The sequence below is a fragment of the Excalfactoria chinensis genome, chromosome 26 (genome assembly GCF_039878825.1).
Source record: "Excalfactoria chinensis isolate bCotChi1 chromosome 26, bCotChi1.hap2, whole genome shotgun sequence".
Taxonomy (NCBI): Eukaryota; Metazoa; Chordata; class Aves; order Galliformes; family Phasianidae; genus Excalfactoria; species Excalfactoria chinensis.
The window spans coordinates 1,178,549-1,192,099 of NC_092850.1; the positions used below are offsets into that span (position 1 = coordinate 1,178,549).

Here is a 13,551-nt window from a genome sequence, read left to right on the forward strand (position 1 = left end):
GTAGGCTGCGCGCCGCGCCTGCGCAGTGAGGACCAGCTGTGCGGCATGGCGGCGTAGTGGGGCAGCATGGCGCTGCTGAGGCTGCGGGCGGCGCTGCTGGGCCCGGCCCGGCTGAGGGGCGGCGGTGAGGGGCCGGGAATGGGGCCGGGGGGAGGGGAGAGAGAGGGTGGGTGCAGCCGGGGCATGGTCGGGACTTGAGGATGCGGGTGGTGCTGCTTAAGGCTGGGTCGGGGCCTAGGAGCCTCCTGTCACGCTGCGTCTTTGTGCTGTAGGGATCCCATGGAGCGTCCTGAGGTGTTACTCCTCAGCCAGCGCCAAGGAGAAGGCGGGGAGAAACGCCGTCTGTGAGAGGACGGAGCTGCTGGAAGGTGAGCAGGGGGCTCCAATGGGAGCTGCAGGGCTCCCCCTCATTCAGTGCCCTGGGAGGGGGTTGGAAATGCTTGTGAGGCAGAGTTGCTGAGCTCCCATCCCAAGGCCCTCAGAGAGCATTGAGCTGCCCTACAATTGCAGGCTGGTCTTAAGGGGTTGTGAAGGACTCATTCCTAGAGCATAGGAGGCCGTTTTAAACTGACCCAGAGCGAGCTTTGGCTCGATGGAGGTGTGAGCTGGTGCTTTTTTTCCCCTTACAGGGTTGTTTTTTAGTTCCTCTGGATGCTGTGACAAACCACAGTTCAAAGGTGGCTCCCAGGTCAGAGCAGCTGATCACTGGGAGCTGCTGGGTTGGTTAAGAAGGGAGGAAGTCTTTGTGTGACCTTCTTTATAACCTCATTCCCAAGCCAGAAGTGAGGTGTTCGGGTAGGATCCAGCCTTCTGCTGTGTCTCACATCTCTTTATCTCTGTGTTTCCTGGCAGTGCTGAAAGCTCGAGTGAAGCAGCTCCAAACCAGTAACATCCCAGAGGTGACCATCAACAAAGTGGAACTGGCACCGCTGCAGAGTGACAGGCACCAGGAAGCACTGCAGAAAGCAATGGATGGAAGCACAGCAGCGGAGCGCCTGGTCCCCACGCAGTCCATCAGCTGGACAGAAAAGCTGAAGAAGGAAATGTACATCCGGCAGCTGAAGGTGGAGAAGAAGTTGTCTATTGCAGCCTCCCAGATGACTGCAGACGGCCAGCCCAAGGTCAAGGTAAAGACAAAGGTGAAAGCAAAGGCAAAGACCAAAGCCAAATCCAAGAAGAGCCAGAAGAGCACAAAGGCTACAGCAAGTACTTCCAGGAACCAGAGCCGTGCTGGTCCCAGCAGTGCCAACACCTGCCATAAGCCCAGGGTGGAAGAAATGAATCAAGATATGAAAGCACAGAAGCCTCAACGCGTGCATGAGGATAGGAGCAGCCAGCGCAAAATCATGCAGCAGAACATCCAGTCTAATCTCGAGTGCTTCCTGTACTTACAGCGACCAGAGGAGGCTGAGAAGTTGCTCCTATCTTATCACAGCAACCCCGCAAAAAGGAAGCTTTTGACTGTTGATGCATACAACGTCGTGATGCGTGGCTGGGCAAGAAAGGTATGGAGCTTTGGGGGCCTTCTGCTGCCCTTGTCTTGGTTGGTCGTTGGCCCTTTGGTGCCAGGCTTTCTGGGTCACAAGGTCAGAGGTGTGCTGGCCCAGGTGGAAGAGCCTCACACTGTGGAAGGCCACTCATCCCCATGAACTGGCTTTGTGGAGAGGAAAGGGGTGGGATAGTACGGATGTGACTCAACTGGAGATGGAGCTGAGGGGTGTGAAGCTGCATTTTGCTGCTGCTGGTGTCTGTTTCCACATCCTCCATCCCTTCTCATCCACAGGGCTGCTTGCATCGTGTCATCCATCTGTTTTCCATGCTGGAGTCCATCAGCCTGCGGCCCAACCTGGACTCTTATGCTGTACTGCTGGAGTGCATGACACAGAGCCAGTCATCCACCAAAGCCATCTGGAGGTAATGCACTTCACTTCCCCCAGGCAACCTCCTGCCCTGGGCAACATCTCTGCAGCTCCGCTGTGCCACGAGGGCACGAAATGGGGACAGGAGGCACTGGCTCAGGGTAGGGAAAGCCTGCCTTGCTGTGTGTATGTCTGGATGCTGTGGCATGGTTCTCGTGGCCAGATTAAGGGGTTGGTCAGGGCTAACTCTTTGAACTATTTTCACCACCCCAGCTTATGAGTTTATCCAAAGTCTTGTGGTAGATGAAAACAGCCTGACTTCTGGACAGAGCTGTACCTGCTGCCAATGGACTGCAAGCAGCCCCTCTCCAATCAGGTTCCCCTTGTTCCTGCACTCATTCTGGTGGGAACGTTTGTCCTGTTTAGCTCTCCATTGATGTCCAGTAGTTTTTACTCCTCCATCCATTCTGATAGAGTTGGCATTTCCTAATAGGATGAACCAGACAGCAGATTTTTGTAGGTTCCCAGTTCCCTGCAGGAAATTCAGATGGGTTTTGTAGACCCAAACTGAAAAGCTGAAGGTAGCCTGTGAAATCCCGGCCTCTGAGTGAATGACTTTTCAGGTCAGCTGATCTAGAAGAGACTCGCATTGATTTTTCTGCTTAGTTATGTGAGTGTTGCATAAGTACAGCAAGTAAACCTGTAGGATTGTCAGGAGGCAAATATTTATAGCACACCTGCAGAGATTTGCCAGCTCCAAGCCTCACCAAGGTGTGTGTGTTTCCACACAACTCTTTCTGCTTGCTGGTGCTGTGTTTGTATGTGAGTCCTCGCATATGCTTTCTCAGTTTGAAGGCAGAATGGGCCAGCCTGCCTATGGCAGCAGTTGTTTTCTGCCCCCTTGCCTAGGCTGTGATCAGTACCTTGCATTCCCTTGTGCTGAACCAAGCATAGAGGGGATAGGAGGAGTATTTAAGGATGGAGGCAGCAGCATGGCAGCATCTTTCATTATCTCAGAGGCAGTAGAGCTCAGCCTCCCCATCCATGTGTGAAGGTGAAAGCTGCCTGCTCAGCAGCCTTTGGGCTGGAGGAGGTGGATGACTGGCTGTAACCTGAGGCTGGTGACCTCGTCAAGGACAGGCTATACTCTAGAGGCAGCTCCTGCAGCCTGGAGAGCTGTTTCGTGGTGCCTGGCTGCATGTGGCAGGCAGGGAGAGCTGGTGTGCTGCAGGTTTCCCATTATGCCCATTGCTGCAGCATTCTCCCTCCTGGCTGGTCCTGGGCAAGCATCAGCTCAATGAGGTTCAAGTTGCCACAAGACTTGTCCCATACTGTGTCTCACACGGGCTCAAGTGACACTGTTAAGGGCAAAAGTGAGGAAGGAAAAGCCTGATAGAGACATCCCGAAGAGGGAGCATCGACATGTTTTCTCCATGCTTAGTCTTCTCTTTATAAGCTTCGTTCCTTGCCTGATTGCACGCTGGTTTCTATCACGCGTCCTGTCTCATCTGCCTCTCCTCAGGTGTGTGCAGCACCTGACAAAGGATGGCTTCTGTGTGGATGATCTCTTCCAAAAGTGCCTGTTTGAGGGAGATGAGAAGGAGAAGGTGCTGAAGGCCATCAGGATTATCCAGCCTGACTACCAGCTGCCCCCTCCACCCAAACCTGAGATCTGCAAGACCGCTCTGCTCAAGAACTTCTACTCTGAGGTAAGCCACTGAGCTCAGGGATATTTCTGCTGCACGGGGAGTTGTTGGAGCTGGCCGAATGGCGTTCACAGATGTCCTCAGGATGCATTCAGGTCCAGCATAGGACTGCAATACCTTCCCTTCCTCTGACCTTTGGTGCTTACTGCCTCATTCTTGTTGCAGAAGAAGATGGTGTCGTATCCCAAGCTGGATTTCTCTGTGGAGGAGCTGAGGGAGCGCTTCCAGCAGCAGCTGGAATTGGAGCTGAACAGCACCATAACCATCGACTCAGTGGAGTCAACCAAACCTCTGACTCCACAAGCCATCAAAGCAGTAAATATCGGGGTGTCTGAAGGGGTGGGGGGCACCTCAGTTGACAGGAATCTGTGGGGAAGACCTGCAGGGGTCATTCCCTTAATGTGGGTCAGTTTCCTGGTGATGGACTCTCACTACAGTGTGACTGTTTGGCTTCCATTTCTTGTGTAGCGTCAGCAATTGGCCACCTTTCGTTCTCAGTGGCGTGGTGCCATTCTCCAGGCCTTCCAGAAGTCAAAGCACAACATGTCTCAGGTCAAGACAATGTCAGGACCCAGCGCTCTCTACCCCTACCTGTGTCTGCTGCCTGATGAGGAGTACGTGGACATCATGATGCAGGTAAGACCCTGCCCTGACCCCACGGAGATTTAGGAATGAGGCCTCCTGGGCAACCCTAGGGCCACCACAGTGCAGAAACAGCTTGAATTTCAAGGTTTACCTAAGTTATTAGGTACAGGCCCTGTCTGCACCCTGTGCTGAGCAGACAGAGAAGCTTTCCTCTGTTCTGGCCACGTTTCCTTCCTCATCTGCTCAGCATCATGGGAATCAGCATCTTCCTGTGTTCCCCATATGGAAACTTTAACTCCCACTTTGTCTTTCTGCTCCGTTTTTCTCTTCCTTTCTCCTTAAGTCCCTCTTTGCCTTCCCCTTTCTCAGATTCTCAACAGCCTTTCTCCACAAGGAGAATCCCTGGCTGTCTTAGCCAGGGAGCTGGGCTCCAAAGTCTACAACAGATACCTCACCCAGAGGAAGCAGCAGAGTGGCCAGCTCAAGAAGATGCAGGAGATCTATGAGAACTATATCCACCTGCTGGCAAAAGATAGCCAGGTAGGCTTACCTGGGAGAGGGGTTCCATGGGTTTCAGAGTGGAGCTGGGGTTGGATGGTTTGTGCATCCTCATGCGCTCAAAGTCCAGATTCCGAGCTATAAGAACTATCAGGCAGGGACTCACAGAGGCAGGAGAGTCCTTCTCAGAGCCGTGCTCCTGGTACAGAGATCAATCTGACCTGATTTTTCCTCTCCCAGCCTAGTGAGTACTTACCACGGGAGTACTGGGAGAAGCTGGTAGCAGAAGCAGGCTATGGGCCTTCTCTGAACTTAAAGGACTGCAGCTGGCCATATGTGCTCCTGATGCGCCTGGGAATGTACCTGCTGGAGATCCTGGTGCATTCTGTCAAGGTGCCCAGGAACACCCTTAACCCTCGCCTGCCATCCAAGCTTATCCCCGTGCTCTACCACATCTACTCCTTCCGCAGCAGCTGGCAGGTAAGTCTCATCCCTGGGGGCTTTGGGACAGTGCAGATCACCTCTTCGTACTAACTGGGTCCTTGCAGGACCTTTTTGCCTTCACTTTCTCTCCCAGAGGTTTTAAGGAGCACCTGGTTCTGTGCAAACAGGGTGATTAGTGTGATTGTTACACAGTGAGGGACTTGACCATGTGTTCTTCCAGGCTTCCCTCTGCCTTTTCTACATGCTGACCTTTGCTTCTCTGATTCTCTCCTCCAGGTTGGGCTGATAAAGCCCCATCCCATTTTCTCACAGATTGTGTCAGATGCTGCAGAGACCACGCTGACCTTTAACTCCTCTGCCATACCCATGCTGTGTCCCCCTGTCCCCTGGACCTCCCCACATTTCGGTGCCTTTGTCCTGAGTGATACCAAACTGATGCGCTACGTGGATGGGGCCATCCAGCACCAACAGCTCCTGGACCAGTGTCCCCAGATGAACCTCCACCCTGTGCTGGATGCCTTGAACCAGCTGGGCAACTGTGCATGGAAGATTAACCAGCCCGTGTTGGATATAATCATCTCCATCTTCAATGACAAAGGCAATGAGAAGCTGGACATCCCACCACCCGTCTCTGAGGCCCCCAAGCCTCCTGTCTCTCCTAGCAGTTCCTCTGCCTTGCACAAGTCCCAGAAGCACGAGCTGTTGCTGTGCAAGAAGAAGGCAGCTGAGATGCACAGTTTGCGCATGGATGCGCTCTATAAGCTCTCCATTGCCAACTACGTCAGGGACAAAGTGTTTTGGTTTCCTCACAACATGGATTTCCGTGGCAGGACTTATCCTTGCCCACCTTATTTCAATCACTTGGGTAACGATGTCACTCGTGCCATCCTGCTCTTTGCAGAGGGAAGGCCTCTGGGGCCAAAGGGCCTCGACTGGCTGAAGATCCACCTCATTAACCTCACAGGGCTGAAGAAGAAGAATGCCTTGCAGGAGCGGTTGGATTATGCCAATGAAATCATGGAGGAGATCCTGGACTCTGCTGACCACCCGCTCACGGTGCGTGTGGAGTGATGGGATTCAGAGTCACCAAGGAGAAGCTTGGGTTGCAGCCAACCCTGAGCAGTATAGGAGTCTCCCAGCTGAACTGAGTAATGAAAAAGCAGGGAAATTCAACCCTGTAGGAATTGTTCCACATAGCTGAGGGGCATCAGCGTTTTCTTTAATATCAAAGGAGGCTTTAGACGTTCCTCTTGTTTAGCATTGCTTCTAGGGAATAAAACATGTCTGCAAACACAATGAAGTGGTGGGGAGGTGGAGGCATGGCGAGAGGAGGTGCCTTGCCTAATGTTCCTAAGAGCCCAGGAGCTCACCTGCTGCCTTTACAGACAAGGGCACTGCCTCCTCCTCCTCCTACTGTGTGCTTTGCTGTTCCCAGGGCAGGAAGTGGTGGATGAACACCGATGAACCCTGGCAAGTCTTGGCGTGCTGCATGGAAATTGCCAAAGCTTCGAGGTCACCAGATCCAGCTGCTTTCATCTCTCATTTCCCTGTTCACCAGGTGGGTGCCCAGCAGATGTGCACGGCCTGGGTGGCTGAGCAAGGAGGGGAGCAGACATAGCAAGGCAGCTCAGGACAGAGCAGAAGCATGTAGTTGTATTTATTGTTATGCAACGTGGCCGGGGTTTCCTAAGGATGGACGTGCAACCTACAGGCATCTTGATTTGAAAACTCCAGTAAACTGGCTGCTACATGCAGCCATTAAGGAACCAGTGCAGTTCAGTGCTGCTTTGCTTGCCTTTAGCCAAGCAGCCTGTCTGGGAGATTGCTCTCATGTCTGCAGAGTGGGAACCAGGCCAGTCCTATCTTACCCAGCTGTGAGATGGGGACTGGGAGCCTTTTGGGATATGGCAGGAGACAAGCTGCTCTGCAGGAGCACAAAATGGGAGGTGTAGACCTCCGAGGAAAAGCAAGGAGACAAGTAGCAGCCTCCTCCTGCATCCAATGCCCTGATAAATCCCTCTGCTATGAGGAGACAGTGATTGATTCTTATTCTGATGAGAAGGGCTTTGCTTGTTTATCTCGTTAGAAGATCTCGTAGCCCTAATGAAGTGTGTGGGGGAGAATGGGGACGTATTCTGCCAGGAGCAGTGGTCTGTAATATACGTGAGACTGTCTCAGCCGAAGGATTCTGATGATATTGTTATGACAACAGAAGATCAAGGGAGCAGCTGGGGGTGTGTGGAGGGTGCAGTTAATAGAATTCAAGCAAAGGACTTTTTCTGGAGGGCACAGGAGTCTGTTTCCACCTGAGTCATCAGTGCTTGGCTAATAGAGGCAGCTCTTCTGCAGCAGCAGGGCTGCCCTAGCACTGTCAGTTCTCCGTTCTCCAGCTTGCTGCACTGCAGTGTGGGGAAGGAGGAGGAGAGATGAGAGCTGATCCTGCAGGCTGCCTTTGGCCAGGCATAGCCTGAGCACAGGGGAGTACAGGGGCAACCTGAAGCAGCAGCGTGGCTTCTGTGAGCAGCAGGACCTTCCTGTGCTGTCATTCAGGCCCTGTTTGTCTCATCGTGGCTGGTCTTGATCCCAGGTGGGCCATCAGGCCAGCTGCTTTGACAGATTGATCTGTGTATCTGCAGCTTTAGGAAGGGCTGGGTGGGAGCTGCCTTTCTCTCCTGTCAATAGGATGCAGAAGCAGCATGGCTGGAGCTTTGGAGTCAGCTGAGGGCTTGCAGAGGGTTCTTCAGCTTTCTGCCTGACTTCAGTCCTGCTCTTGGGTTTTCTAAGGTCTGTTTTGACTGCCAGCATGTGGAGCCACTTTTAGCATCCCAGACACATTTGTTTTCTTCAAATTTTCAGGCTTTTTTTAGTGTTTCCATGGAGTTCTCTCTTAGAAAATATAGGGGTGGGGAGACAATGTGTTGTGGGTTTTTTAAAACCCCATAGACAACAACAGATAATGATGAGACCCAGACAGGAAAACCACTTAGAAGTGAAATGGAAGCTGTTATAGACCTGGCCAACTGCTTGGAGATCAGCTGCAAACTTGCCCAAAGAGGGGGGGAGGTGAAATAGCAGTAGCCCTTTAGAGCCAGATTTGTCATAGCGTTTCATGGTTTTGCATTGGTGTTCCACATCTGTGGTCAAGGTGCATCTGTGCTGATGAGCAGGACTCGATCCCTGTGCTAACACCTTGCTTCCACCCTCTCTCTTCTCACACACACAGGATGGTTCTTGCAATGGTCTACAGCACTATGCAGCGCTTGGTCGGGACCTTATCGGTGCAATCTCTGTCAATTTGATGCCCTGCAGTGTCCCTCAGGATGTCTACAGTGCGGTGGCCCAGCAGGTGAGTTGTGATGGGGGAACGTAGGGAAAATGTCCTTTTGGACTCTTTTTTTGCATGGAATCTTGAGGAGAAAGTTTGGGATGAGACCAGCATACAGAAGGCTGGGAGAATGTGGGCTGATTGGAGGCAGGATCTCCCCATCCCCAAACAGGGATCATTGTGTCAGGTGGAATGGGGTCTGGCTGGAGATCTGTCCTAAGAAATCCTTTGGGATTTCTGCTCCCATCAGTCCAGGCTTCATTCTGAGAGACGGAGTTGGAAGAGAGTGTGGAGTATCCCTCATCTCTTGTTAGCAGGGGGGTCTCGCAGGGTCCTTCAGGCACCTCAAGCTACAAAGGGGACTTGGACCAGCACGCTGGTGTGGCTCTGACTCCCACTGTACTCTGTCCCTCAGGTGGAGGAGTTTCGGAAGAAGGATGCTGAGGAAGGGTTGAGAATTGCCCAGGTGCTGGAAGGGTTCATTGGCCGTAAGGTGGTGAAGCAGACGGTGATGACGGTGGTGTACGGCGTCACACGCTACGGTGGGAGGCTGCAGATGGAGAAACGGCTGAAGGAGATTGAGTTCCCTGAGGTAAGAAGCTACAAGACCTGCTACCATTTCATGTACCCACTGAGACAGGGGAGTCGCTCTCTTAGCTTATCCTAACTCTCATTGCTTTGCTTTGCATCTTTTGCTGCTCCTTTGCCTCCCCCTCACTCTGCCTCTGTTCTATGCAGGAGTACCTATGGGAGGCGTCTCACTACCTCGTAAAGCGGGTGTTTAATGGCATCAAGGAGATGTTCTCAGCGACTCGAGATATCCAGGTGAGGTACCTCCTCTCTTTCCTTCTTCCCTAGTCAACCCATGCAAAGACCAGGAAGGAAGGAAGGAGCTCCATGGGGTCCTGGCCTAAAGACAATCCTATGTCCTTGCCTGGAGGTGTGGGGTTGTGCCTAGTGATGGACCAGGCTCCCCATAAGAGCTACACTCAGTCTGGCAGGAGTTTGACCTGGGAGTGGGAACGAGGTCTGTCCAGCTGCGTGTATTAACTTGAGCCACTTTCTTCTCTGCTTCCCTTTGCCCAAGAACTGGCTGACGGAGAGCGCCAAGCTGATTGCACAGTCAGGAAGGACAGTGGAGTGGGTCACCCCACTGGGTCTCCCCATCGTACAGCCCTACTATCGGATCAAGCCCACTGTGGTGAGTGTCTGGTGGTGGGACTAAGTTGTTCATCCACCCAGGGGTGAGGAGCAGGGAAAGCATAGCAGACCTCGAGGCAGTCAGCACAAGGCCGGCCAGTTTGCATCGCCTGCAGGTGAACTTGCAGAGAAGATGGGATTTGTGTGTGCAGGCACATCTCGTCACAGAGACTGGAGAGTGTGGGCGTGCTGCTGAGGAATCTGCTGCTCCCATCCCACTCAGGCAGCTGGGGCACAGACCCATTCTCTGCATTGAGCAGCCCTCCTCGGGGCTCGCGTGATTCAGTCTCCCTGCTCTCGCCTCCCACACGCTGCTGCACTGACTCACGGCTCCCCATCCTCTCTCATCCCATCCTCACAGCCACTCTCCTGCAGCCTCACATTGGCCGTGTAGGGATGGAGCAAGCAGGTGCCTCCCACCTTCAGGAACTCTTCTCAGCCCCTGCAGGAGTGAATCAGCATCTCCCTGGGAAGGGGTGAAGGATGCTTGCCAGCATCCTTTGGAGGGGAAGCAGGCAAAGTGCCACAGGGAAATGGCAGCTGCCACAGTGACTGGAATGCATTGCCAGCATCCCCATCCAGAAAAGATGTTTCCTGCAGAGCGTGGAATACCTTGTTGGCATCATCCCCTTCCCAGCAGTAAGCAGCAGTGCTGATCACTTTTCTCTCCCCCTGCAGTTGACTTGCAACATGCAGAACTTGAGTGTGAAAAGCTCCACCAACAACAACCAGTAAGTATGAACCCATGGTTTTCACTGAGCCCCCACTGCCCCAGTCTGTGCTTAAAACCTCCCCATCAGTGGAACCTGCCAACATGTTCCAAAGCTTCTGGTATTCCTTTGAGCCATGGAAAGTCAGCTGGAGGAGATGGGGCCCATCAGGGCTGCCCCATCACCCCAAATCTTGGCTGGTTCTGCCTTGGCTCACATCTTGAGTCCTGGGCATGCCCCAGCTCCTCCCCTATCCCATTCTGTGCTGCAGGAAACCTGATACAGTGAAGCAGAAAAATGCTTTCCCACCCAACTTCATCCATTCCCTGGACTCAACCCACATGATGCTCACGGCTCTACATTGCTTCAGGTAGGGAGCAGGGTTCTTGCCTGGGCTCTGCTGAGAGATCAGCAGCAGGGCATCACTGCAGGGAGCTGGAGCTCTCAGTGATACTCCATGGCCCTTTCTGCTGCCTCCCAGGCAAGGTCTGACTTTTGTCTCAGTCCACGATTGCTACTGGACTCACGCACTCACTGTGGACATCATGAACAAGGTAAAAGTCTCAAATCCTTTGTGAGCAGTGATCTTGCTGATGTGTCCTCTGGGCAATTGCCAGCCCTTGTCTCCCCTAGGCTTTGCTCCATAGTCTCTGTTTTATTTACCCAAGCATAGGGATGCTTACTGGTGGTTGCAGATGACTTCCTGATGCCTCAGGCCCCCTCCTCACACCCTTCAGCTGGGTGCAGGGCAGAATCAGCACTAAACTGCATGAAGCAGAGTCAGTGCCTCTGTCTTGCCCTGGGCTCTTCTGAAGTGCTGCAGGGCTAATAAATGGGGCTCAGCCTCTGCTTCCCACCTGATTCCTTTCAGATTTGTCTGATAGTTTCCCCCCCTTCTCACTCTTGCCCACTGCTTTCCCTCCTCTTACCTCTGACTCCTCTTGGCTGAGAAGCAATGAGGGAAAGGAGGTCAAAACACCCGTTAACCTGCAACTCACCATTGCTCTCTGGATCAGATCTGTCGGCAGCAGTTCGTGGCTCTGCACAGCCAGAAGATCCTGGAGGATCTGTCCAAGTTCATGCTGAAGAATTACTGCAGGTATTGCTCGCATGCAGCCCTCACTCCTACCCATGCTAATTCCCCACCCCAAGGCTGCTGTGCCTGCTGCTCCCAGGTCGTGTCATCTGTCTGGGGGTTGTTCTCAAGGGAAGTTCTGCTTCCTTCTCAACTGACACCTGAGTTGTCTTTAGTCTCAGTGTGAAACACGAGGTATAGCTGCATCCTTTTGCTGCAGAACTGAAGTAGAAGTTGGTGCTTGTACTTTTCTGTGGGCCATGATTTATGTATGTGCCTTGGTTTCCACGCTGAGCAAGGCAGTAAGGGGTGGTGGTGATGAGCACTGCTTTGGCCCAGCGTGCAACCCTCATTTATCACCACCAGAGCCAAATGAAAGCAGACATCCTCAAGTCTGGGAAGCGCCTGTATTTTGGGGCTGGGCTCCTGCTGCCACGGGGTGTGCAGTGTTATGGAAGAGCTGAATCCTGTTACCAAGATGCCACGCTGGGGAGTGGAGGAGGGAGAACCTTCTCCCAGACCCCCCCTTGCTGACTGGCTTTCCATCTGGTTCACGCAGCTCTGACGGAGAGAGCAGAGCCCTTTGGCAGAACAAACTGATGGAGCAGCTGTCAAACGTCCCTAAAACAGGTAGGAGCACAGGCTGGGAACTGCAAAGCTCAGGGGGAGCTTCTGAAGTTCTTCCCCTGTAACATCCTTGCAAATGGCCCCTGCCTTCCCCAGGGCTTTGCTCGTGGGGTTTCTCCCTGATTGACCCAGCTCGTGCTGTCCCCTGTCTTGCTGCTCTTTGCCCATCTGTTTCCAACCACGAAATGTTTGCCTGGAACTGGGACTGAGACTCTCAGTATCGTAATTACCAGGATCTAGATGATACACATGCAATGGGATTAAGGCAGTTAGTTAGCTTGACTCCTCCTAATCTCTTGGCTATGCCTCTGCCAGACCATCTGGCTAACCTTTGTTCTGCCATTGCAAAATAAAGCAGCCCAGCTAAGTGCTGGCCTTTGCCACTGAGCAGCTGTTGTGGTCTGTCCCAGAGGCACTGATGGTTTGTACTGGAGCCACGCGCTCCTCTCTTCCTTCCCTGCTGCTGTTATCTGTCTCGATGTTCCTACCACTGCCCCAGATATCCCAGGTAAATCTGGATGGATATCAGTCTCTGAGACCCTGCAGCAGGACCTGAGCCCAAGTAGTTCAATGCAGGAGGCCAAAGCTGGGGTTAGGCAACTTCTCTCTCAGTAGCCACAGCAGGCTCTGCTCTGACCTCTGGTCTCCCTTGCTTTTCACAGGGGAATTCAACCTGAACAAAGTAATAGACTCCACCTATTTCTTCAGCTGAGCCTCAGCAGCCAGTGGAGCACTGGACTACCTCTGGACTTTGGCTGCCTAGAGGTGATGGTAGGCACTGGCCCACATTGCTCTGCTGTCCTGCAGCTCATGGGGGGACAGCTGTCAACCCAGCAAAACACACCAAACTGGAGATGCTGGGGGCAAAGTGGGACTGCTGGAGGAGTGCAGGAGCAGCCATGGGGGGCTGCTGAAGTTAGGGGGTGGGTCTGTGCTATTTGCTGCTACTGCCTGTGTCCCATCCCAAGGAGCTGGAGAGGGCTGCAGAGATGCAGTGTGGGGTCAGGGATTAGGTGGGGTTGGCTTTCTGCAATCCTCACCCTGACGTAAGCTGTCTGTGCTACCGCTGCCAGCTCCAAATCTGGCTTGGCTGTCACCTGTGTCCCTTGGCAGGTACGTGTTTCAATTCTGTTTGCTGGCTCTCGGGGCAGAGGAAGAAATCACAAGCTCAAGGGGTGGAGATGTACAGTAATGTAAATAAAATGGTTTTTGAAATACAAGGTTGGGAAGTTCATCCTTCTCAGCAGCTTTGGCTGAGGGCTGCCTGGGCTCTCTGTGGTGGGACTGATGTCTCCCCAGGCTGCCACCGTTTGCTGACAGGTTGGGGTTCAGTTATTCACAGCGTTATCACAGCAGAACTGGAGACTAAACTGTCCTGCTGTGTTTGTTGTCTACATTGAGAGAGCCTGGCTGCAACTGCTGGGCTCTTATAGCTTTAGCCAGGAGCTTCATGTGGCCAATTCTGCAGGGCTCTGTTTCCATCTCCTGCAATAACTGATGCTTGTGGTACCCTGTGCCTCTC

General features: G+C 53.1%; 1 protein-coding gene across 1 annotated transcript; it reads left to right on the top strand.

Annotated features, from left to right (window-relative positions):
- Positions 1-13: 13 nt before the first annotated feature.
- POLRMT (RNA polymerase mitochondrial) lies at positions 14-13,245 on the top strand. The gene is made up of 21 exons (XM_072357612.1): positions 14-124; positions 273-368; positions 853-1,505; positions 1,784-1,914; positions 3,382-3,568; positions 3,731-3,880; positions 4,034-4,201; positions 4,520-4,690; positions 4,889-5,128; positions 5,369-6,148; positions 6,528-6,650; positions 8,316-8,438; positions 8,833-9,009; positions 9,156-9,242; positions 9,505-9,618; positions 10,296-10,348; positions 10,599-10,697; positions 10,809-10,881; positions 11,344-11,426; positions 11,962-12,032; positions 12,692-13,245. Exons 1-21 carry the CDS (start codon positions 67-69, stop codon positions 12,739-12,741), a joined length of 3,687 nt encoding a protein of 1,228 aa, XP_072213713.1. The 5' UTR covers positions 14-66; the 3' UTR covers positions 12,742-13,245.
- The last annotated feature ends 306 nt before the right edge of the window (positions 13,246-13,551 follow it).

Bases quoted from the DNA above. Each gene is read 5' to 3' on its own strand.
- POLRMT (XM_072357612.1), top strand. From the start codon at position 67: ATGGCGCTGCTGAGGCTGCGGGCGGCGCTGCTGGGCCCGGCCCGGCTG. The intron at 3,881-4,033 runs GTAAATATCGGG...TTTCTTGTGTAG, and splicing joins CTCCACAAGCCATCAAAGCA to CGTCAGCAATTGGCCACCTT. The intron at 10,698-10,808 runs GTAGGGAGCAGG...GCTGCCTCCCAG, and splicing joins ACGGCTCTACATTGCTTCAG to GCAAGGTCTGACTTTTGTCT.